Source organism: Octopus bimaculoides, chromosome 7 (genome assembly GCF_046866305.1).
Source record: "Octopus bimaculoides isolate indiv1 chromosome 7, ASM4686630v1, whole genome shotgun sequence".
Lineage (NCBI taxonomy): Eukaryota > Metazoa > Mollusca > Cephalopoda > Octopoda > Octopodidae > Octopus > Octopus bimaculoides.
Window position 1 is genome coordinate 58,180,456 of NC_142934.1, and position 27,013 is coordinate 58,207,468.

At 37.7% G+C, this 27,013-nt stretch overlaps 1 protein-coding gene across 1 annotated transcript in view; it reads left to right on the forward strand.

The window, feature by feature from the left end:
• LOC106872910 (carboxy-terminal kinesin 2) overlaps positions 1 to 25,667 on the forward strand; it is a 29,644-nt gene extending 3,977 nt beyond the window's left edge. Inside the window, exons 2-11 of the mRNA XM_014920086.3 lie at positions 2,339 to 2,428; positions 5,432 to 5,549; positions 7,055 to 7,171; positions 12,145 to 12,364; positions 12,893 to 13,082; positions 15,964 to 16,131; positions 18,910 to 19,056; positions 21,877 to 21,996; positions 25,207 to 25,380; positions 25,647 to 25,667. Coding sequence (XP_014775572.3) covers positions 2,339 to 2,428; positions 5,432 to 5,549; positions 7,055 to 7,171; positions 12,145 to 12,364; positions 12,893 to 13,082; positions 15,964 to 16,131; positions 18,910 to 19,056; positions 21,877 to 21,996; positions 25,207 to 25,380; positions 25,647 to 25,652 — 1,350 coding nt within the window. The 3' untranslated portion in view covers positions 25,653 to 25,667. The remainder of the gene's footprint in view (positions 1 to 2,338; positions 2,429 to 5,431; positions 5,550 to 7,054; positions 7,172 to 12,144; positions 12,365 to 12,892; positions 13,083 to 15,963; positions 16,132 to 18,909; positions 19,057 to 21,876; positions 21,997 to 25,206; positions 25,381 to 25,646) is intronic.
• The last annotated feature ends 1,346 nt before the right edge of the window (positions 25,668 to 27,013 follow it).

A 27,013-nucleotide genomic window follows, 5' to 3' on the forward strand; every position in this document is an offset into this window, starting at 1 on the left:
AAGGAAGAAAAAAGATGGAAGTGAAGAGAGAATTACGGTAGTCTTACCTGTCGGTCCAGAAAAAGGGTCACTTTCAACATCCATGTGCGCTATCTGTTGCTGTACAGTCTCACACGTCCGCTCTGATGTGCTGTCCACCACCAACTGGCCCCTCATGCTTCGCTGATGCTGCATGTCCACCACGGCACTTCTGGTGGGATCCACAGGCTCCACTTCCGATAGGACATGCTTACTCCCTCACTTCCGATCCTTCCCTACAACACAGCCTGGCTCATAACACCACACGCCCCACTGATCTGAAGATCATTCAACCAACCTGCCCCTGCCCTCTTCTCAACCCCGACCACACGCCTTAACTTGTCTAGTAATCAGCCAACCAATAAGGAGGGCAGCACTCCCTCTGTGACTGCCGTGGGACTTCAGGACTAGCCTCAGTTCCTGGCATGTTCCTGCCGGCTTTGTCCTCTTGTCCATTATTGTTGGCCTCATCCTCTGTCACAGTGATGTTCCTGCGCACATCCAAAACATGTCGTGACATGCCATCTACGGCTACATTGTTCCTCAAATTCACAGAGGTTATTGTCCCCTTTCTCCACTATGATGTGCACCGCGCATTTGGGGGCTTAACTTGACTTCTCCGACCTGCACAAAGGCATGCTCTTTCTCTTCTGCGGGATGTGGTGCAGGGATGCCTCCACTCGTACTTGAATATTGCCCTGTGTGGTACCTACTCCTCAGCCTGTCCCGTCCTGGGTGACATTTTATACCAAAAACGGCCTTGACCGGTGAGATGTAACCTCTCTCTGCTATGGTCTTGAAAGTACGATGATGCTTCACCACAACCCCATTGCCACTTGGCCGGTATGCCGTCCTGAAGAAACAGCTGATATGCCACTTGTTGAGCATTTCCGCCAGCACCTCTGAGTGAAATGCAGTACCATTGTCCACAAGCAGCTCATCCACGGGGCATCATTCTAGGAATATCTCATTTAGTATTCTTGTGATTTCCTCCCCGGTCCCCGTCTTCATTTCCCTCCATATGGCCAACCGCCCCGGCCTGCAGTCGACCATCAAGAGGTATGTCCCCTGCCGATAGTGCGTCACATCCACTGCCAGTTGTCTCCAGTTGTGTTCCACTGGAATGCTTCCTGCCTCATGCATGCCCAGAGCGGGGTCAATGGACTGGCACCTGTCGCAGCTCCCAACTACTCTTTGCACACTCTGCCTGGTCACATCAGAGTCAACTTTCCCGGTTAGGAACAGAGTCCTGTCCCCCTCCATGTGAGGCATGGTATGTAATCTCCTCAGCTCCGAGTCACTCAGTCGACACACCGCAGCCACTCCTTGCTCCAGATCCTCTCACACCTGCAACCAGGTTTTCTTTACTCTGGTCAGGACGTCCGTACTATTCCTCTCTGAGGGCAGAAAAACCACACTCAGCCTCAAGTCAAACTCGGCAGCTAGCTCGTCCAGGATTCCCAGATGGCATTTTATCAGCATCACTACACCCTCTGCTCGCCTGTGATCACTGATCCCACCCATCTAAGTACAGTAACCGAATCAGTCCGGATCTTGATGGTATGCAGCCCCCACCTCAGGGCCAGGTTCAGCCCTTTCAGCATGGCATCCAGCTCTGCCATGTTGATGTGGTTGCAGTCGTCCTTCTTCCTAAGCCAGGTCACATCCTCCACCATGATACTTCCAATTTCCAAGACAACTCCCGTTGCTATGCTGCTGGCATCACACCACATGATCCCCTTCTTCAATTTGGGCACATATTAGTTCCCTCTTACTGGATCCTCCGTAGTCACCCTCTCCGAGACTTCTTGCATCATGGCGGTTGCTTTCTCGCCCATGTTATCACTCCTCTCCTTCAGCTCGCCTCTTGATGAAGCAGCATGCTGTCTGGAGCCATCCTGCAATCAGGTAGTGTCCCAGTAGCTTCCCACACACAGAAAACGGTTCCCGCCTACTTGTCTTTGAGCCCAGTTCTGGGATCTCATTCCCTCTCCGAAACACCAACGTGCCTGCCTTGTCTCTCTGTAGCTTGAGTCCCAGTTTAGCTCCTTCCATTGCCTCCAGTGGTTTGGCAGTTAGCCCAAAACTCTTCAGGTGGCTTATGACCTCCTTTGCCGACACTATGCTTTCATTCACCAGGATGTTATTGAATTGTGAATTGGTGGCTCTTTTTACTTTGTTGGCCTTTCCCTGCAGTAACGACAACAGTAGTTTATATGTTTTACTTAAGTTTTTATCACATTTATTTTTCTCAGTCTCTTTGTCAAATTATTCTCATTAAAACATGCTAAAAAAAACAAATTACAACTTTTTGTTTCAGCGCAGAGTCCTGGCTGATACAGCAAACTGTTCCAGCAAGTTGCCCAAGTTAACACCAAAGCTAACAAAAAGAAAAAACAGCCCAAATGAGGTAATTAAAACAGTTAATTATTTACCTAAATCTAATAATGAGATAAGTTTTATATTTTATTGTTTTTTAATCAACTGTTATTTTACTAAGAGCATATCAGAATGCTGAATATTTTCTAAACCTCTGCTCATTATATCAGTAAACAAAAATGTTTTAGATCTTAACAAACCTTTCCAAAATTTTAATTATCTATAATATCTAGCAATAGTAGCAATAGTACTAGTAATAGTAGTATTTACTGAAACAGTTTTATATAATGGCTGTATGTATTTTTTTGGGTTAGTTACATCCATCGTGTTTTTTTCTTTGTTGTTGAGAACCCAGGACTCACATTGTCCAGTATGCTCTAATCTAAGTTGAGATGTGATTTGAGGGAAATTTGGTTGCTGTTTCTAGCAAATTGACAGTCATCAGAACATAGGGCAAAATACCTTTTCATACTTGTTCCTTCTCTTAGAGTTTCAATTCTACTGAGCTCAACTTTAACTTTAGTCCTTGAGGGTCCACACAGACACCTCATCACTACTCTTTTATCTCTTCCCTGTTCCACCCCTATCACCCTCCATCCTCTCATCTAAAAACATGAATAATCATGTGAAGTAATGTGGCTTAGTGGTTAAGGTATTCAGCTCACAGTTGTGAGTTCAATTCCTAGTGGCATGTTGTATCCTTAATTTCACATTGCTCTACTCCTCTGAACCTAGTACAAATGCACAGTAGCTGTAATTTAAAAGGGCCATCCTTGTCATATTTTGTGCCACACTGAATCTCCTTGACAACAATATTAAGGGTACATGTGTCTGTGGAGTGCCGATGTTAATTTCACAAGCAGGCTGATCCATTAATCAGATCACCTGGAACCCTTGTTATTGTAGCTATGGAGTGCCTGTCATATAATCCCTCTACAACAAGAGACCTGTTCTGCTCTGGCCTCTTCTCTTATACTTTTACCCTTTATCTCATAGCATAAAGCTTCTCCCTCTGGACTTATAGTTTTGCAAGCTGCATGGCGACCCCACTAGTGTTGGTGGTTTGAAAAATGCACCCAGTACACTTTGTAAAGTGGCATTGAGAAGAGCATCATGCTATAGAAACCATGCCAAAGCAGTCTTTGGACTTATTGGATCCTGTCAAACAGTTTAACCCATGCCTGCATGGAATATGGACATAAAATGATGATGACTATGATGATAATTTTAGTGTTAGTAAAATAAAATACATTCATGTCTTAATCATCATCATCGTTTAACGTCCGCTTTCCATGCTAGCATGGGTTGGACGATTTGACTGAGGACTGGTGAAACTGGATGGCAACACCAGCCTCCAATCTGATTTGGCAGAGTTTCTACAGCTGGATGCCCTTCCTAACGCCAACCACTCAGAGAGTCATAAAAAAAAGCATAGATGATATGGTCTTGCACTATGACAAACAGCATTATTGCTATCTTTTAAACTCTGCTGAGCTCAACTTTGTCTTTCATCCTTTTAGGGTCAATAAAATAAAGTAGAGCCTTAAAAAAAGAGCATGTGGGATAACATTGTCTTACATACACTGCTTGGAAAAAAAAATGTGTTTGTCATAGGTTGTATACCTTTGATCATAGGTTCCGTATACCTTTGTTTATTGGGCTGACTCGGGAGTGAGAGAATGTCTTAACCCTTTTGTTACCAACCTGGCTGAAACCGGCTCTGGCTCTGTAGTACAAATGTCTTGTTTTCATAAGTTTTGAATCAAAATCTTCCACCAAACCTTAGTCACAATTTATGTTCCTAACACTAGCTGAATGATAACTAAGTTATTTTACTAAATTCTTTGTAATATTTAAAGTAATTGAAAGAAACATAGAGCATCTCAAAATAAATACAGTAACGAAAGGGTTAATCACCAATTTTTTAAAACTCGTATTAGTTTAGAAAATTTATCAAAAGATGTAGGCATGGCTGTGTGGTGAGAAGTTTACTTACTATTCGCATGGTTTTGGGTTCAGTCCCATTGCATGGCACCTTGGGCAAGCATCTTCTACAACAGCACTAGGCCAACTAAAGCCTTGTGAGTGAATTTGGTAGACATAAACTGAAAGAAACTTGTCATATATGTGCATGTGTGTGTGTATATATATATATATATATATATATATATGATATATATATATATGATGCAAGCAGGGCTCAAGAGACATTTAAGGAAAAATGTAAAGACTGAGAAGGTGAATGACAAGGACCTTATTGTGTGCACAGTCTGTGACAGACCATGTCTGTCCTTGGCTGGCCTCAAATCTCACCTGCGAACCCATGGAAAACAAACCTCATCCAGCTATTCTGATTATATGTCTGTGCACACGTTTGAATGTGGTGTGTGCCAGAGGGTTTGCAAATCCAATGGGGGTCTTAAAAGACATGTTAGGATCCACAATGAGCAGAACTTACTTGCAGGTATTGGTAGTGCAAATCAGAGGTGCAATCTGTGTGGGTGGTTTTTCAAAACACTGTCTGGTTTTTCAAAACACTGTCTGGTTTAAAAAGCCACATCAGACGCCATGAAAGGGCTAAGGTGTAGGTGCAGGAGGTTGTCAAACTCTGTTTAAGGAGTAGACAACCACCATATATATATATATATATATATATATATATATATATATATATATATATATATATATATATATATATATATATATATATATATATATATATATGTGTGTGTGTGTGTGTGTGTCATACTGTTACCTTGCTTTGTCATCACATGATAGCTGTAAACAAGTTTCACCATCACACAGGTAGTTTCCTTCATTTCCAATCTTCCATAAAAACATGACTGGTTGCAAGGAAATATTACCTTACTTGGAAATGGTTGAGGCTTGGTGATAGGAAGGCCATCTGACTGTAGAAAATCTTCTTCAGCAAATTCTGTCTGATTTATGCAAGCGTGGAGAAGTGGTTGTTAAAATGATGATGATTCTTAGAAGTAAACGATAAACGTTTCATTGAATATTTCTCTTTGACTAGACTGAACCAGTTAAAAAGATGAGGTTTGAAAAGCCCGTCTCTAAGATCAGAACTAATCTGACATCCAGTTCCCGTTTAGCAAGTTCTCGAAGTATTCCAGGTTACAATCCAAGGCGAGGTAAGTTTGCTTTCTTTAGATGCAGTAAGCTTTCAAAGTATCATTATTAACCCTTTAGCATTTAATCAGGCCATATCCAGATCAAATATTCTACCATTTTCTATGTTTAAACTGACCAGATTCAACCAATCACACCTACTCTACAATGTTATTCTAAGAACATACAAACACACCATTGAAATCGCAAAGCGACAAGATAATGTATGGTTTATTCAAAACAAAAAGTAGATAAATAAGTATTACATCTGACAAAGCAACCTGAATGCTAAAGGGTTAATGTTTCTCATTGTTTAAAAAAATTCTTTAATTATTAATTTTTAAATATAAAAAAAAAATCTTTTGTGTCATTCATAAAAATTATTTTTTTATACAGTTACAATTTATTTTATAAATGTAATTTTGTTTTGTTATGCAGTGGTGTATCTGTATGGTTAAAAAGTTTGTTTTGCAATCTCTTAGTTTCCGGTTCAGTCCCATCGCTCGACATCATGGGCAAATGTGTTCTTTTATAGCTCTATGCCAACCAATGTCTTCTGAGTGAATCTGGAAGACAAAAACCATTGTGTGGAAGCCAGTACACACACGTGTTAAAACTTGTTTTTATGTTATAAAAATACAATCTTACAGAATACAAATTTATTATTCTTCAACAAGAATAATATTGACAGGAACTTCAAAGTTTCAGCCAGCTAAGCAATCATTGGACTGTAGTACATTTTGAGTTCATCTTGGCTTTATTTAGTCTAAGCTAAAAATTTTTAGGGTAAGCTGATATTGTTGAATGATAATTAGGATGTAGGGTAAGTTATGATGGAGGGGTGTTGTAGGAAATTTTTATTCATTAAATTTGGGATTGTGTTATTAAGAATTTATTCATCTATGTAGAATTTTTGTTATCAGGTTTGTCTATTTAGGTATGTCAGCATGGCTGCAGTCCAATGACTGAAACAAATGAGCTAAAAGATGTGTGTGTGTGTGTATATATATATATAGCCTGGTGCAGCCATCTGGTTTCACGAGTCCTCAGTCAAATCGTCCAACCCATGCTAGCATGGAAAGCGGACGTTAAACGACGACGACGACATATATATAAACATAATTAAGGGATCAGCTTCACGACATACCGAAGTTCAGAAATAACAGCTAAAGTGCTAAAACTCCAACAGATAGCAGTACTTACTGATTCCTTAATTATGTTTATAAATTTATAATAACTTTTAAATAAGTTCTTCACCAATAATGGTGTTTACATACCGAAGTGCTTGGTAAAAATTATTAATAGATTAATATTCCTTTACCCGTTTATTTGTAATATATATATATATATATATATATATATATATGTATATATGATTTGGGTCCCATGCTTGTAGTTAGAAATATATTATTTTACATTTTGGCTAAAATTGCAATGTATTTATAATGATTTTGTTCCGTTGGACTCTAATTTAGCATAGCAGTCAAATATTACAAAAGTAAAATTTATTGTATTTTGTTGTGTCTAGAAACTATGCCTGCACGTGGAAATGCTATTATGAATAGTACCGTTGCTAAAACAGATAAAGGTGTTGCTGCAGTTCGACCAACTTTGGCTGTCTCTCCTATTGAAGCAAGTAAACAAAGTAGGTTATTGTTTCTTTCTTTTTTTCTTTCTTCTTTTTTGTTTAACCTCACCACTTAGTATATGGGTAATTAAAGACATAATTATCAGTTGTCACAGCTGTTTTTTTTTTTCCTTTTGGCATCCTATCAGTTTTGTAAGAGGAAGTGACATGGTTGACAAAAATCACTCCTACCCATTTTTTCTCCTGGTGTGTGTGTCTTGGACACAGACTTTTAAAGCTACTAATACAGAGAATCACTGCTTTTCACAAGAACACTGTGATTATAGGGATTTACATCTTTATCCCATTTTAAAGTGCAAACAATATTAAGAAATTCATTCAAGATTTTCAACTCTTGTCTTTTGAAAGAAGCCTGCAAGATATCATCATCATCATCGTTTAACGTCTGCCTTCCATGCTAGCATGGGTTGGACGATTTGACTGAGGACTGGTGAAACCAGATGGCTACACCAGGCTCCAATCTGATTTGGCAGAGTTTCTACAGCTGGATGCCCTTCCTAACACCAACCTTTTACGTGTCACTGGCACGAAGGCCAGTCAGGCGGTACTGGCAACGGCCACGCTCAAAATGGTGTATTTTATGTGCCACCCGCACAAGAGCCAGTCCAGGGGCACTGGCAACGATCTCACTCGAAAATCCTTACACATGTCACGGGCACAAGTGCCAGAAAGGCAACGCTGGGCACAGGTGCCATCACGATTTCGCTTGCCCCAATAAATCTTTGCAAGCTGAGTTTCGTGTCCAATGAGGGAGACGACGTTGGCATGGGTGCCAGTTGTCGAATTTAACTCGATTTCGATTGCCTCAACAAGTCTTCGTAAGTGGAGTTTAGTGTCCAATGAAGGAAGGTACGCATAAGTGGACTGGCTGAGGCCTTAGATTTAGGTCTCACTTAAATTAAATTGTTCTTCACTGTTATGTTTATTTTGTTGATTCTTGCTGGTAAAGATGAAAGGCAGAGTTGGCATGCGACTGATACTTTATTTATTGCAGAGAAGTGAAGCACAGTTTGACCTGCCAAGATTTTAACTTAGACTGAGAGAGGGAAGCTAAATGATAGAATATATTTTATTTACTCTGGCATTACTTTCATTGACATCGTTACTGCTTTAGTAGTAGTGATAGACAATTATTAATTATTACTCTTCTCTATGTGTTGCCAATGTTTGAGCTTTGTCAGAGAAATTTTGGTAAAATTTGTTATTCTTTGTTATAACCAGCTACTGTTCTTATAGCTATTGCTATTTTTGGCTGTTGTGGAGGTGCAATGGCCCAGTGGTTAGGGCAGCGGTCTTGCAGTCATAGGATCTTGGTTTCAATTCCCAGACCGGGCGTTGTGAGTGTTTATTGAGCGAAAACACCTAAAGCTCCACGAGGCTCCGGCAGGGGATGGTGGCGAACCCTGCTATACTCTCCCACCACAACTTTCTCTCACTCTTACTTCCTGTTTCTGTTGTGCCTGTAATTCAAAGGGTCAGCCTTGTCACACTGTGTCACGCTAAATATCCACGAGTACTACGTTAAGGGTACACGTGTCTGTGGAGTGCTCAGCCACTTGCACGTTAATTTCACGAGCAGGCTGTTCTGTTGATCGGATCAACTGGAACCCTCGACGTCGTAAGCGACGGAGTGCCAACAACAACAACAACTTTCATTGACATCTTTACTGCTTTAGTAGTATTGATAGACAATTATTAATTATTACTCTTCTCTGTTGCCAATGTTTGAGCTTTGTCAGAGAAATTTTGGTAAAATTTGTTATTCTTTGTTACTGTTCTTATAGCTATTGCTATTTTTGGCTGTTAAAGGTTTTAAGGGAACTATCTGAGATTACATCAATTTAGATATTGATTGTTTTTTTTTTCTGTGAATGGAATCTAAATTTTTGGCTGGGTTTCATGTTCCCTCACTATGTTTTGACTTTGCCTTTCATACTTTTTGGGAACAGGGTGGGGAAGTTTAATAAAATAACAGTAATATATTAGGGGTGCTTTAGTCAGTTATCTTCCCCTGTCATAAAGTGATTTTGAGCTTCAGGTAAAAATTATGTTGAGACCAAGAAACTAAATTTAATAAGGTTTTTTAAAGTGTTCAATTTTTACTAACTGCATACAGTAAGTTTTTCTTTGTCATGTTGTGTAATATGTACTTGCTGAATAAGTGAATGGAAGACTTTATCCACTTAACCATCTATAGTGATTCTTTTTACTGGAACCTTCTTTTATAGATATAATGACAGTTATATGACTAAATTCTTCATTATTTTCAAACTTTATTGAAACAAAGGCTATGTGTTTCAATGCAAATATGGTAACTCAGCCCTGCATTTCCATATAATACCTACTTAGAGGTATATGGATTGTGTCATTTACGTTAAATGCTCTCATTAAGTGCATAACATCTTTGCATCAATGACAGAATAAAAGTTTTCTAGAAAATTGCATTCTATTTATCTATTCTGATTGTAAATTTCCGTAGAATTACAATATACGGTAATGTCTTGATATAAGAGTTAATTTGTTCCCAGAAAAGTGTTTTACCTATAAAATTTATAATACTCATAAATAAATGGCAATAAAACAACAGGAGAATGTAAAGAATATTTTATGTAAATTAAAAGGAATGTCAAGATTATTTATGATAAAAAGTATTATTATAATCGTTTTCTGAATCACTTTCACTTGCACTAGACTTTGTTTTTCTCCAGTTGTACTGCCATCATGCATTTTTACAGTTTCATACTTCATTCTCAAAGTGATGGCTTTTCATTTCTTTTTGTTCTTCTCGGTGTCCATTGTACTTTTGTTTAGACATATTGGTTAGGTTTTAAAAAATGCTGAAAATAATAGTGTAAATACATGTATACAATATAAAATATGTGGCATGAAGAATTAACTTATAATAATCTCTCTCAACAAAGTACATGCACAAACTAAGGCTGTTTAACCTTTTTGTTATTAAAAAAAAACTCGTAAACCTGGGGCCTCGTAAAGCAGGTCTTCATAAAATGAAGTATTACTGTTGTTGTAATTTCAACTTTCTGGGTTTTATTCTTGGTTTACAAGGAATTTCAGATTTGACACTCAACTATATTCATTATACAGAGAGAATTGGCAAACCCAATGTTTCTGTTGAATTATACTGATTATATTTCTATTAATTTTGCAAGTAATGAAGAATTTAACAAAATAAATTTGTCATTAAGTTGGTTTCTGGAACATAAGTTAACATGGAATTTTGATGGAAGGTTTTAATTTAGCTCACATTTCTATCATGAAACCAAGAGTGGTTGTGGTGGGTTGGTAATCAGAATCGTTTAGGACCATTGTAAGATTGTTTTGTATCAGTTTCAATCTGAAAGAGTGAAGAGTTTATAGTAATAGTTTGAACCATTTTGTTTTATATTTCTGTGAAATACATTAACTTTTTTTCAATTATTATTGAAAATAATGAAGAGTTTTGTAAAATAACTTTGTCTTAATCAAGCTGAAGTTAGGAGCTTCAATTAGCAGAAAATTTTGGTGGAAGGTTTTTAATTTAGATTACTCTGAAACAGGAAGTTTGGATCATGGAACAAAGAGCAGTCTCTGGCAGGTTGGTATTAAACAGGTTAAAATCTGGTCAAAATATAAATAGATCTATCAATCAGAATAAAGATAGCCATCAGAGCAGAAGTAGACTTTTTATGTTTGCTCACAGATAGCACTATGTTTGGTGTTTTGAATATTTTTTTTTCCAATTTTTCCTCCATGAAGTTCATTGCAGCTGAACACTTGTGGAGAGAAATGACTAAGTATAATTTGTTTGCAAATTTTAAATTCTGGTGAAAATCAATGCAAATTTGATTATACATGTTCAGAAGTTAGCTGTAGACAATAGATGAATGACATGTTTCAAATGGGAAGGCATGGTTTTCAATCAACTGATGATATTGATGCAATACCGGTATTAGATTAATAGACTGTCTGTTCCTGATAATATCCTCAGTTGTGAAGTATAGTGAATAATTAATCTCTGTAATTTGAGGGATGTATGTCCTGTAAGCATGGCTGTATTTCTTCGCAACCACATGTTTTCTGGTTCAGTCCTGGCACTGGAGTGTCTGTTATTATAGGCCCAGGCTGGTCAAAGCCTTGTGAATGGATTTGGTTGATGGAAACTAAAAAGAAGTCCATTATGTGTATAAAAAGCATCCAGTACAGTCTGTAAAGTAATTGGCATTAGGAAGGGCTTCCAATTGTAGAAATCATGCCAAAACAAACATTGGAGCTTGGTGTGGCTCCTGACCTTGCCAGCTGCTGTCAAACTGTCCAACCCATGCCAGCATGGAAAACTTTCTCACTATAAAATGGTGTTTGGATCATAAATAAACATGAAATATAGATAGTTTTAATTTAGAATACTTTAAAACAGGAAGCTTGTATCATAAAACCAGGGGCTGTCTTGTGCGGGTTGCTATCAAAAGTGTTAAGGAGCAAAAGGCTTCTCTATTTGTTCTTTTTTTTGTGGATGGGGTGATCCAGCCTGGTACTCGTCAGTTTGAAAACCATGCTAGGATTGCATGGTTTTACAACTGGCATCCCCAACCATCAGGCCATGGAATATTTGGTACCAAACTACACAAAAAGAGTAAATTTAAAAATTGAATTTATTTTTTATTGACTATTGCAGTGTGTTTTTACACTATATATGGCATGGTTTCTATGGCTGGATGCCCTTCCACTTTATAAGGTGGTTGCCAACCACCTTATAAAGTTTCTATAGCTGGATGCCAACCACCTAATAAGGTCTACTGGATGCAGCTATGGTATGAGTGGTTTGCACTTTATTGTGTTTTGTAATGTGCCTGATCCTCTGGTCCATGGAAAAATTATCTTGCATGAAGCCAGTCCATGGTGCAAAAGAAGTCAGAGCCTGCTGATTTATATTAATTTTTTTTTCCATTTTTTTGTTTGTTTTTGTTTTAAAGAGTTGAAGAAACGACCTGCATGGGACCTGAAGGGTCGTATTCAAGACATGGAAGAGCAGTTAAAAAACAAGAATTCATTAGAACAACAATTGTATGAGATGACTAGTCGTATTGATCAACTGGTGAGTCAAAAAGAACATTTGACTGGCACTGTTACTGAGAAGGAACAATTTGCCACTAATGTTTCTAAGGAAGTTGAAGATTTAAAGCGTACCTTGCGGTAAGATTTTGCTCTTTTGATTTTTTAGTTTTTTAAATCCTTTAGCATTCCCATGATCTGGTAGCCCATTTGATCTCATTACACCCAATATCTTTATAAGTCATTTGAACTAGCCATTCTCAGCCATTTTCTTACTTTTAGTGAAAAACAAACAATTTTGAGCTCTACAGTTGCTTGTGTGATGTTTTTCATTCATTTTTTTTTTGTTAGTAAGGAAAGAAAACATGGATTTTGTAAATTTTGACAGTAATACTTATGTATAACCAAACAAAATATGTTTTCGCCAAAAGCAAGTTACAGTGAATGTTATAGGTGTTATACTTGGTATCTTCTTAATTGAGTGTTACCTGTTCAGTCGTGAAGTTGGAGTGGAAGACGTCAGGCAAGCAATAGGAGAAAAATGGTATTGTCTTTGCTTGGAGCCACAAGAAATGTTTGAAACTCATGTTAGTAAATAATAGTCCACCTCAACCCTGAAAATTATTGTGATGTTGCTGCTAAACTGATTTCTCTGTTTCTTTTTTATAGTACAAAAGAGAATGAGATCGATGAAATGTCCCATAAGTTCCGAAGAGAAATGGATGAGATAACCAGGAGAGAGTCTACTTTGTCAGCTCAGCTGAATGGTAAAGAACTAGAAGTAATTGCTCTTCAGTCATCCCTAGCTGAACAGTCAGCTGCTCATGCAACTATTCGGGCAGATTTGGAAGTAGCTAAGGTGAGAAAAAATTAAATCAATTTCTAATCCAATGTTGGCAATTTTAATTAAAAATTATTTATTTTTTCATTAAATTCTTAATGTATCAAAAATATGGGAAGAATTGAAATTTAAACTAAAATTTTATGAAGAATCTGAACATTTTTAACGGTTGTGAATTTGTATTTTTGTCATTTTATTTTAATTTTTTTCTTTTTGTTTTCATTTTCATTGAATTTCGAATAGGTTTGAATTTAAATTTGATCTTTTTTGTTGTTTTCTTTATCAATTTTGGTCTTTGCAAACTTTTCACTTAATTATATTGATGTTTCAAACAGTCTTTTTCTGTACACTCATACACATACAAGAGACTGTTTGAAACTTATAATTAGTTTTCAAAAACTGGAATTAATTCATAAAAAAAAAAATTCTATCTAAAAGCAATTTCTCAACCCCTTTAATACCAACCTGCTCAAGACTCCCCTGGTGCCATGATACAAATTTCAATCAGTGTTATCATCTTTTATTTAACATTGCTTGCATGGGTCAGATGAAATTTGTCAAGGCAGATTTTCTACAGCCCTTCCTCTTGCCAAATTTTATTTGTTTCCAAGCAAACTATTATGTCTCATGCCCAGGTATGTTTCTCTTGAAAGACAGGAAATGAACAACATCATTTTTATGATGGTGGTACTCCTTTATACTCATCATGTTGATGTCAAGACAAGGGTGCATACACATATAGACAGTGAGCTTCTTCCAGTTTCTGGCAATATTAATCCATTTACAATGCTTTGATTGGCCTAGAGCTATAGCAGAAGAGACTTGCCCAAGGCACTGCCATGTTAATTTATACTTCAAATACCAAGTACCGCCTGACTGGCCTTCGTAGGATTTTCGAGCGAGATTGTTGCCAGTGCCCCTGGACTGGCTCCTGTGCAGGTGGCACATAAAATATACCATTTTGAGCGTGGCCGTTGCCAGTACTGCCTGACTGGCCTTCGTGTGGGTGAAACGTAAAAGCACCCACTACACTCTCTGAGTGGTTGGCGTTAGGAAGGGCATCCAGCTGTAGAAACTCTGCCAAATCAGATTGGAGGCTGGTGTTACCATCCGGTTTCACCAGTCCTCAGTCAAATCGTCCAACCCATGCTAGCATGGGAAGCGGATGTTAAACGATGATTTCATTAGATTCTCTATTATTTTACAAATTAATTGAAACAAAGGCAGTGTATTTCAACAGAAATATGGTAACAAAAGTGCTAAATAAACTAAAATCAAGATTCAAACTACATTTTAAATTTATGACAAGGAAAAAAATTAAATTAAATGACAGAACTATAACCCCCCCCCCCCCCCCCCCCAAATCCTGTAAAATGATATGTAGGTTTTGGATAGTATCATGTTGCATTCGGTACACAATCCTAATTTTTTTCAACCACCAGAAAGCTTTCTATGACTCTATGTATGAAACAAGGGTTAACTAAGAGTCTGAAAACAAGTGTGAGGACAAACTAATGAAATTGCTTTGGACAAGCAAAAGCTTACAGTGACTGATATTCTTCTTGCAAAGATTCCCTATTCCATGGTTTGCTGCTGCTTTTCTGAACTAGTTAGCTGCTTTCCATACCCATACATTGTACTTGACTCTTCTACAGGTGTTTTTTTTTTCACTTGTTGAATCTGGAGGAAGAGTCAATCCCACAGTCTTTATAGTCCTTTCAAGACTGGTCGGATTGTATCTCACCTCACAAATTCAATGCTAAAACTTTGTTCAATTATATCCTTTTCCAAACATTGCAGTACCTTTATCCACATTTTGCCTATAGATATCAACTTCTGTTACCCTCCTGAGGTTCAAACTGGAAAATCAACTACATAAGTATAGGAGGACTTGCAAAGATTATGAGCACTGTTCTCTCTCTTCCTATTGAGCAATTAAAAAAAAATGCACATTCAGTCTTCTAGAGAGAAGACTGCACTGGTATGGTCATGTAATGCGTATGACTGAAGACAGTTGCATCAAAAGGTGCTGAGCTCTAATTGTGGAGGGAGCATCTGGAAGGAGTAGACCTAGGAAGGCATGAGATGAAGTGGTGAGGAAGGATCTTCAAATGTTGGGATGATGAGGGACTGAGATTTCTGGTGGTTTGCTGTGCTTGAGAAAGCTCATCAAGCTAAGTAAATATGTGGTTGTCCTTGTATACAGGCGTGTCCCCTGCACTCCTCTTCAGCCAAGGATTCCTAATCTTGTAGATTCTGGTGCCATGTAAAAGCACCCAGGCTGGTGCTGTGTAAAAACATCTAGTATACGCTGTAAAGTGGTTGGCATTAGGAAGGGCATCCAACCATAGAAACCATGCCAAAACAGACATGGAGCCCAAGCAGCTCTTCAGCTGGTCAGCTCCTGTCAAACCCATGCCAGCATGGAAAATGGATGTTAAATGATGATGATGATGTGTGTGTTCTTCCCACAACGCCCATACCTGATACTTCACCAACACCCTCTTTTTGTCTCCAACTCCACATTGATTTTTCCCACCCATTCTTGTATCTTCTCCACCACAAGAAACTTATTCTGGTACTTCCTTTCACGCTTGATCCTTTTGTCTCCTACTCTCTACAATAACCCTATTCAATTGAAGGGAATCTTAATCTTGTAAATTACATGGCAACCTCACATGTGCTGGTGCAATAGAAAAGCATCCAGAACACTATGGAATGATTGGCATTAGGAAATGCATCCACCTTTAGAAGTCATACCAAAGCAGATTTTGTTGCATGATGCAGTCCTCCAATCTGTTGGGTTCTGTCAAACTGTCCAGCCCATGTCTGTAAGGAAGACGGATGTTAAAAGATGATGATGATATTGATACTGATGATTGACTTTCTCTTGTTTCAGCTCAATTTTGAATCTGCTCAGAAGGATCTTGTTTCAAAAGGGTTGCAAATCAACGAACTTAAACAAACTGTTCAAGACTTGGAAGCAATTATAGAAAATAATAAACAGAAGATGCTTGAGCATGAAACTGTTCGTCGTAAGCTGCACAATACTATATTAGAATTGAAGGTGAGTGTAATTTAAACACCAGTGTTAGCTTTGCCTTGATTATTCTTTTGACTTGCTATCTGTTTTTGTATTCAGCTGGTTTTTAAAAATCTGAATATGATTCTGTTGTCTCATTTTGTTTTCCTTAATTAGTTTCTATGTATCATATTACTTTAATGATGTCTTCTGAGATAAATCTCATGAGAAATTACTTACCCAGTTGCTGAATGACCAATCTTTAAATTTAATAATTGATAGCATTTAATAGGTGCAGACATGGCTGCATAGCTAAGAAGCTTGCTTCCAGACCATGTGGTTATGGGGTCGTTTCCACTGTGCAGCACTTTAGGTAGGCATCATCTATTCTGGGCTGACTAAAGCCTTGTAAGTCAATTTGACAGATGGAAACTGAAAGAAGCACATCCTATATATATGTAGGTATGAGTATATATATATATATATATATAAATCCTGTTCTTTGTGTGTGTAAAAAATTATTATGGATGTATTTTTCAACTGATTTTCTTCAAACTGGGAACATACATTACTTATGTTTCAGGGATGGTTTTAGACTCTTAAAATTTTTCACATAATGAGGAACAGACACCCTGGTGGCAGAAAGCACCTGCTCCTGGGTTACGTGGAGAAGGGAGGTAACTCTTTGCAAAGTAACTTTCAGAAATTGATTGTCTCCCTTACATCCATTGGTCATAAAAGAATATAAAATATTGTTTTTTTATATTAGAGTCATGTCTTTGATAGTTTTTTTAAGATACTTATTTCTGGTTTTCATGCATCAGTGATGTCTATATCTCTATCCATCTCTGTATCTATCTATCTATCTGTCTTTGTCTTATCTATATCATTTGTCTAACTAGCTAGCACTCTATATCTCACTCACTCACTATTGTTTTCACTTCCATTTTTCAGACACTATTGTTTTCAATAGGTATTTACAAACAACAACGACATGTTACTGACAGAAAGAAGTTCAAAATTACTGATGAAAGTTAATTTCATACATTATTTACTGACAGAAGTAACTTCATAAATTTCACTGAAAGTAATTTCTTACATAATTTAGTGACAGAAATAATTTCATAAATTTCGCTTCAATCCATACACTTTGTTAAATTTACCTACAAATTTCTTCTTTACTTTTGCAACGTTTTGTGTTTTTCTGTTGTTAACGGCTTTTTTCTGGTTCCTTTGATACTGGCTTTTTGGTTCACTGGCAAATTTTGCTTCAACCTGTACAATTCTTTTCTTTCCGTAAAACTTATTTACTTTCTGCCCATCGTATTAAATATAATTTGTTACCCAGTTATTTTCATTGTTTACTATCTTCTGCACCCATGTATTTCTGTATACATATATAACCATTCCTAGAAGGAAAGTGTCAAATTTATCTACAGTGTCAAGGTCAGCCGAAAGAATGTCTCTGTCCAGGGAAAGTGAGACAGCTGCAGAAAGGGAAGCATACCAAGAAATGAACAGACTGTGCACTACAAAAGCCAGGGCATCTCAAAGTGATGGGCAGGTATGCACGGGTTACAAAGAATAGGATCTCCACTACAGAATGAAGAGCAGTTGCAACAGCTCAGAGAAGCAACTTCCATGAAGCTGCTTTCAATTATGATCCAGCAGTTCATTATGGAGATTACACTAGAGTTTCCATTGGTGTAATGACAACTGAATGCATACATTGTAAAGCAAGGAAGTGTCCTGGAGAGACACCTGTACTGTGCTGCAGTGGTGGAAAGGTTAAACTCCCTGAAATCTTCCAACCTCCAGAGCCATTGAAGAAACTGTTGTCATCAACTGACCAAGATTCCAAGCACTTCCAAAACAAAATTAGACAATACAATGCTGCACTACAGATGACATTATCTGGAGCCACAAGAGATATAACTGAGCCAAGGTTTATGTAAACTTTCAAGATCTAAGGTCAGATTTATCATCGGATTGGCTCTCTACTACCTCTGTGAAATGAATTGCCAAAATCAGCCTTTCATTGTTTCATCTGTACTTGTGGTTTGGTTATGAAATAAGCTACACAAAATGTGTTCTTGAATTACGTGTCTTTACTTCATATACATGTATGAGTTGTAAACTTTCTTTTAACATTTCACTTAATGTCTGTGTTCCATGTTGGCATGGGTTGAAGAATTATGTAGAAAGTTGGTATCTCAGCTATTAGCAGTTGAGACCTGCGTAATCTAGATGGTGTTTTAAAATTTCATTATTCTCTTTAACCCAGGCAATGCCAGGTATTTCTGTGTGTTTGTGTTTGTCTCCCACCATTGCTTGACAACCAGTGCTGGTGTGTTTACGTCACCATAACTTAGCAGTTTGACAACAGAAACTGATAGAATAAATACCAGGCTTTTAAAAAATGAGTACTGGGTTCAATACATTCGACTAAAGATTCTACAAGGTTGTGCCCCAGCATGGCCACACTCTAATGACTGAAACAAATGAAAGACAAAAGATGAAAAATACTTCATGTATTAAGAAAAAGTGGGAAAGCAGATATCTGATGTCTGGAGAAAGTTTGAACTTAACTTTGGTTCTCTATAGATTTTTCTAAATTCAGATAAGACATTGTTTTAGTGAGTAAATTTACAGTTGGCTACCATTCAATCTTAGCAGTGTAGAAGTTGGAATGGTATTTGACCTCAGTCAATGTACTTCAGAAATTGTACTTTTAGTTTGATATTTGTCTTTTTCTTAATTTCTTTTTCTTTTCTTTTTTTCTTTTTTGCTTAAGTTTAAAGTGAATTTCATTTTCCTCTGCAGGGAAACATTCGTGTGTTCTGCCGTGTCCGTCCTTTGCTCACAGATGAAATAAACTCTGGTCAAGGAGTAATTAGCCACATTAACTTCCCTGACATTGATGGAAGGACAGTGGAACTTGAGAGTGTCTGCCCCAATACTCATAATGAAGTTAGTCACCAAGATTTTTTTTATTCTCCCTTAACATACTTTTCTCCCTCTCAGTCATGCTTCTGTCTGTCTTTGAAAGTAATAATTGACTGGCTCATTTAATTTGGGGTATTTGTTTGACCCTAGGTCATCTTTGATCAAGCATCTTTCTATATATCCATAACTACATTGTTCAATGTAACCTTTTCACTTTTAAATTAATAGGGTGTGATTAGTGAAGGTGTGTGGCTAAGTGGTTAGGGTGTTGCACTCATGATTATATAACATTGTGGTTTCAATTCTCAGGCCAGGATAATGTGATGTGTTCTTGAGAAAAACACTTCATTTCATGCTGCTCAAGTTCACTTGGCTATAAATAAGCTCCAGCTATAGCCAGGAAGTTAACCATAAAAAGACTGGCATTCCATTCAAGAGTGGATGAATGCTGTAATCTCACTCATACACTACGGAAACTAGGTCAATCTCTGGCTCTATGAGTCTTAGAGTTCAGGCCAGACCTAACATGAAACCTAAGTAAGGGTGTGATTTGGTGAAGATTTGATTGCTATTTCTAAAAGATTCAATGGCTGACTAAAGGAATCTGTATTTATTACAACACATACTACTCTTCTGATTGTGAACTACTAAGCTTCATGTAGGGGCAGGACCTGTTTACAGTTACACAAACTGGGCTCAAGCAGTTATGTATCCTACCTAAGAGTCTACCACTATAATGTCTCGAAATCACGAACTTGTGTCACCAATAGTTATTCATCTTCACTTCTCAAACATTGTATTTGATATTTATATCATCATCATCATCATCGTTTAACGTTCGCTTTCCATGCTAGCATGGGTTGGATGATTTGACTGAGGACTGGTGAAACCAGATGGCTACACCAGGCTCCAATCTGATTTGGCAGAGTTTCTACAGCTGGATGCCCTTCCTAACGCTAACCACTCCGAGAGTGCTTTTATGTGTCACCCGCACGAAGGCCAGTCAGGCAGTACTGGCAACGGCCACGCTCAAAATGGTGTATTTTATGTGCCACCCGCACAAGAGCCAGTCCAGGGACACTGGCAACAATCTCACTCGAAAATCCTTACACATGTCACGGGCACAAGTGCCAGAAAGGCGACGCTGGGCACAGGTGCCATCCTGATTTCGCTTTCGCTTGCCCCAATAAGTCTTCGCAAGCTGAGTTTCGTGTCCAATGAAGGAGACGACGATGGCATGGGTGCCAATATATATATATTTATTTATTTATATACGCGTGTGTGTGCAAGTATATTTGTGTGTCTATTGTGTTAATGTATTGCTATCAGAATGTCATTGATGATCTTTGATGATTCATATGTTCATAGAGCATCTCTGCTACTCTTCTTGTGTTTATGGCTACATTTATATTTCATTTACTTGGCACGTGTATAAATAAAATAATATTAGCAAAAAAAAAAACTTCCATGACAAAAGTACGCAGTACACTTTGTAAAGATGTTAGCCTCAAGAAAGGGTACTCAACTATAGAAACCATGTCAAAGCAGACATTGAATCCTGGTGCAATCCTCTGGCTTCTCAAATCCTTTAGTCCATGGCAGCATGGAAGATGGATATTAAATGACGATGATAAGAGAATGAAATATGATCTGTTTTAAGAATTTTCAAAGTTAGTATGAGTAAATTACTGGGGCCAAATTTTATGGAATTGATTGCCTGTTTTAACATCACAGCTACTTGTCTGTTAAATACCTTTACCAGAGATTGCTTTGTTAGCAATATCTAGACTAGTGTCTATTGTCAAGAGAACTAGATGAAATCATCGAGGGCTATGTGGTTAAGAAGTTCACCTTCCAACCACATTGTTTTGGGTTCAATTCCACTGCATAGCACCTTGGGCAAATGTCTTCTATAGCCCTAGGCCAACCAAAACCTTCTGAGTGGATTTGTTGACAGAAACTGAAAGAAGCTGATTGTACACACACACACACACACACACACACACACACACACACACACTATTTATTAAAGCTGAAAAATATCTTCACAAACTGTTGTTAATCAGAATTTCACATGATCATTCATCGGATGGTCACATGAAACTCTGAGTAACGGTTTGTGAAGATTTTTTACAGCTTCAATAAATAGTATATTACTCTATCTTTCGGTATTCGCATACTATACTTTTCACCTCGTTTTGCATCATGTGCTTACTTGGGTGAGTATGTATATATATGTGTGTATGTATGTATATATGTGCGTGTTTTTGTGTGAGTGAGTTTGTATTTCTCTTTTCTTCTTTTGTGTTTGCCGGTTGTTATCAGTGGCCTCACACACAATGTCATTTGTTTCTAGCTTTTCCAAGCTGTTGTTTCATAGATTGTGAGATTATCTTGCTTGGAAACAAATGCCATCTAACCATAAAAACTCTACTCTAATGTACTCTTGTCTGACACATTGCAAGCTTGGAAAGTGGACATTAAACTAATGATAATGTTTTCAACTGCATCATCTTTACTTTAAGCTGTTATTTGTTTGAGAGTACAAGGTGAAAGTGGTTCACCAATAGATATCTCCAACGACTAGGGCTCTGCACTTTAAGTAGAGCCCCAAGAAATTACTATACTTGTTCGTCTCAACAACAACCACTGGTTTTCAGCTAGGCTATTTGCAGAGACTGAATTAGTGGTAACAGTAATCCATGAGTCCTACTTCTATTAATCTTCCCTTTACCATTTGTAGTCACAATGCTTCTTCTTTGATTAACTTATAGAACATTTTTGAAAGCCCACCCGTACTGTCTTTACACAGTTACTTAAGTAAGATCAATATTTCTAATATAGAGTTTGTCAACATCAGTTGCTGAGAAGTCCAGAAAAAAATTAAACTTCACATTTGACAAAGTGTTTCAGCCAGAAACAACTCAAGCGGAGGTCTTCAATGAAATTTCCCAGCTTGTTCAGGTATGATAGTATGTTATTGGAATTTGCAATTTGTTTTCTTTCTAAACATCAAGTTTTATTGATTTCTTTTTCTTTTGTTTTACTAACATTGAAAATGATCTGATATGGTATTTTGAACTGGTATTGCTCATTTAATTAAAAAAGATGTTCAAAGCATTATTATTATTATTTGTTGTTATTATTTCATTTACACACAACAGGTTAGACTGCTGGAAACATTTCTTAATATTAGGCTACAACAAATAACCTTAGATGCCAAGAATCTTCCTTAGAATCCTAGCTGTCCCTAATAATACTGTTTCCTGGAGCTGCACTAAACTAAGTTTTATGCCTATTTTCTCTATCCATAAGTTCAAATCTTCAGAATATTCCTATAACTACAGCAATACTTTTTACCCATACTTTCCATAGCCTCTGTAACTCAGCGACTCCCTAACACTTTATTTTCTCTATACCTCTCATTGATTTTCACATCATTTGGGACTGTAAAGTTAATTACTTGGCACTTTCTATTCTCTTTGTCTACCATTACTAAATCAGTCCTTCTAGCTTCTATTAATCTGTCAGTTTGAATATTAAAGTACCACATCTTATATTCTTTATTTTCTAACACTTTAGTAGGTTCATTTTCATACCATTTATCAGTATGATCAAATCTTAGTTTCCTACATAACTGGATTATTCTGATGGATTATTCTCCCTAGGTTGTCATGTTTTTTCTTGTTTTCCTTCTGTGCCAGCATACTACATTCACTAACTATGAGTAACACTTTCTTCCTTTGATTTACATAGCCTATATTGGGAATCTACGTAATTTTTGTCTATCTTGGCTTTTATCCAGTTAGTCCTAAATGCCTGATCTAACAAACTTTCTGTCTTCCTTTTCAGCCTTCCTTTCTGCAACCACAACCATGCTTCACTATTACTATTTTCTGAAACTATCTTTGGAAAACTACTATGCAAAGCCTTGTCATGCCAGTCAGATAATCTTGTTTCTTTTTTCTGGTTTTTAACTTCATTTGGCCTTTTGGGTTTCCTTATTTCCTACTGTTACTTCGTCAGCTTTTAATAAAATTTCCTCTCTGTTACCTACATAAGAGGCTATATCTACTCTAGCTAACTCTACACAGTCTTCTGCAGATATTAAATCTCAACTACCTTCCTTTCAAGGCAAATATAATCTTGCTACTCCTGCTTTAGGATGAAGTCCTCCATTCATTTTGAACTCCTTCCTTGTTCTTCTCTCTAGATTTACTAATTCAGATTTTCTCCAATCTACAAAAGCTACTGAATGCCTAAGTAATGACAACTGTACAAGTATTTACAATCCTCACTAGATTTGGACCATTTAGCTTTCACTTCATTAACTTCCTCATTCTTCTGATATGCTTCTTCTCAATTTTCTCGTTCATTTCTGTAGTTAGTACTCTGTCATATTCTAATACTCCTTAGATACTTATAACTTTCTCCTCCCTTCAGTGATTTTAATGTCTGGCTATCTGGTAATTGAATGCCTTTACTACTGATTACCTGTCCCTTTTTTTCTGACTAATATTGCACACTTATCTCTACCAAATTCTATACCCATGCTATTATTATTACTGTTATTATTATTATCATTAGGGTGGCAAGCTGGCAGAATCGTTAGCACACCGGGCGAAATGCTTAGCAGTATTTCGTCTGCCGTTACGTTCTGAGTTCAAATTCCGCCAAGGTCAACTTTGCCTTTCATCCTTTCGGGGTCGATAAATTAAGTACCAGTTACGCACTGGGGTCGATGTAATCGACTTAATCTCTTTGTCTGTCCTTGTTTGTCCCCTCTATGTTTAGCCCCTTGTGGGCAATAAAGAAATAAGAATTGTTAGCACGCTGGATGAAATGCTTAGCGGTATTTCACCCATCGCTACATTCTGAGTTCAAATTCCACCGAGGCCAACTTTTCCTTTCATCCTCTCGGAGTCAACAAAATAAGTACCAGTTGATCACTGGTGTCGATGTAATCGATTTGTCCCCACCTCCCCAACCTACCTTTATCGTAAAAATTTGAAATAATAGTTATTATCATTATTGTTATTATTAAATCTATGATCTGGGAGAATCGTTAGAGCATTGTAAAAATGCCTTGTATTATTTCTTAAGACTATATCTTTTGCGTTCAAATTTTGCTAAGGTCAGCTTTACTTTTCAGCTCTCCAGTCAATAAAATAAGATACCAGCCAAGTACTGGGGTCCTTGTAATCAACTAACCTTCTTCCAAAGTTGCTGGCCTTGTAGTGAAATTTGAAACATTATTAAGGTGACAAGCTGGCAGAATCGTTAGCATGCTGGACAAAATATTTAGTGGTATTTCATTCATCTTTACACTCTGTGTTCAGATTCTGCAGAGGTCGACTTTGCCTTTCATCCTTTCAGGGCTGATAAAATAAATAAGTACCATTTGAACACTGGAGTCACTGTAATCGACTTACCCATCCCACGAAATTGTAGGCCTCATGCCAAAAATTGAAACTTATCATTATTTAGGCAGCGAGCTAGTAGTCGGAAAAATTCTTTGCATTATTTCTTTTAACTTTTTATGTTCGTAGTTCAAATCTCACTGAGGTCACCTTTGATATCAAGAGTTTTTGTATCATAGACCTACATGTGGTTTGGTGTCAAAGTAATTAAATCTCTGTGCGTGTGTGTGTTCTTATTGTAAAAAGTCTATTCTGTTGATTACAGTCTATGGTAGAAGGATGTACACTGCAAGTTTGTAATAATATTCTGTTGCAGTAACATATACTGAAAGATCTGTAAAACTGTAGGAGTTACTGGTTGTATGTTGTACCACTGATTGTGTTGTTGCATTCCTGTGTATTATCTGTGTTGGTTGTTGTAACTGTTGTCCACTATTAGGTAGAGCAGCTTACTAATTGCTGATTGGATAAAAATTCAATTAAATTCTGCCACATGTGTGAGTTAGTGTTACTGACATGCCATGAAAGAAGTTCACCCTTTATTCAGAGAGATTCACTACTGTAATTGGCTGCTATTTATCAACCCCAGAGAGACATAAAGTAGAGTTGGTTTTGGTGATATTTGAACTCAGAACGTAAGGGAACATAACTAAATACCACAAAGATATTTAGTTTGCTGCTCTACCAATTTTTCCATCTATATTCCCTGCTATTCATCTCTATATTGTGTATATAAATTACTTTATTATTTCAGAGTGCACTCGATGGCTATAATGTTTGCATCTTTGCATATGGCCAGACTGGTTCTGGTAAAACATATACAATGGAAGGTGGTAATGTAGAAGACGAAGAGACGATGGGTATGATTCCAAGAGCTACTATTCAAGTGTTTGAAACAGTTGAATTGTTAGTTGAGAAAGGCTGGAAGGTAAGTTGCCATTTAAAAACCTGATATATAAAAAAAAGATCCCACATTTTATGAATCTTCTTGGTGAGCATTCGGAGTATATAACTGATTGTGAATATTGGTATGGTTTTTTTTCTGTTAAAGTATGCTTGTATAGTTTTAGCTGTTTCCTTAATTGAGTCAGTTATCTAATCTGGTGTATGTCAGTTCAACAGTGATTTGTCTATCTTCATTTAAAATTTTTGATTTGATATTCTCAGTGGTTTTTAATTTGATTTGCTGTCTAGATCTGATCTACTAAACATCCCACTGGAGGTTACATGGTATCTAGTCCCTCACTGACTACATAACTTCATCATTGTATCTCTTCCCACAATATTTTGGCTGAAATTAAGTTGTACCATACAGTACCACCTGACTGGCCTTTGTGCCGGTGACACGTAAAAGCACCCACTACACTCTCGGAGTGGTTGGCATTAGGAAGGGCATCCAGCTGTAGAAACTCTGTCAAATCAGATTGGAGCCTGGTGTAACCATCTGGTTTCACCAGTCCTCAGTCAAATCGTCCAACCCATGCTAGCATGGAAAGCGGACGTTAAATGATGATGATGATATGAATAGCCTGGGCAAAGTTTAGAGAGCTCTTACCCCTGCTGGCGACAAAGGGACTCTCACTCAGAGTAAAAGGCAGACTGTATGACGCATGCGTACGAACAACCATGCTACATGGCAGTGAAACATGGGCTGTAACTGCTGAGGACATACGTAAACTCGCAAGGAATGAAGCCAGTATGCTCCGTTGGATGTGTAATGTCAATGTGAATACCCGTCAGAGTGTAAGTATCTTGAGAGAAAAGCTGAACATTAGAAGCATCAGTTGTGGCGTGCAAGAGAGACGATTGCGCTGGTATGGACATGTGGTGAGAATGGAGGAGGATAGCTGCGTGAAAAAGTGCCACACCCTAACAGTTGAGGGAACCCGTGGAAGAGGTAGGCCCAGGAAGACCTGGGCTGAGGTGGTGAGGCAAGACCTTCGTACATTGGGCCTCACCGAGGCGATGACTACGGACCGAGACCTTTGGAAATGGGCTGTGCGTGAGAAGACCCGGCAAGCCAAGTAAGATCGTTGCCAGTGCCCCTGGACTGGTTCTTGTGCGGGTGGCACATGAGATGCACCATTTTGAGCGTGGCCGTTGCCAGTACCGCCTGACTGGCTCCTGTAGGATTTTCGAGCGAGATCGTTGCCAGTGCCCCTGGACTGGCTTGTGCGGGTGGCACATAAAAGACACCATTTCGAGCGTGGCCGTTTTCGTGCGGGTGACACGTAAAAGCACCCACTACACTCTCTGAGTGGTTGGCGTTAGGAAGGGCATCCAGCTGTAGAAACTCTGCCAAATCAGACTGGAGCCTGGTGTTGCCATCCGGTTTCACCAGTCCTCAGTCAAATCGTCCAACCCATGCTAGCATGGAAAGCGGACGTTAAACGATGATGATGATGATGATGATATATATATATATATATATATATATAATATTATATTAACAGCTGTAAATTGAAAACTGGGTTTTTGAATTCATTTGTACCACATAACTAGCTGTGTTGTCAGTAGTTTCTTCCTGGTCTTTTAATGTAGTTAGGTCATATAAACTATAT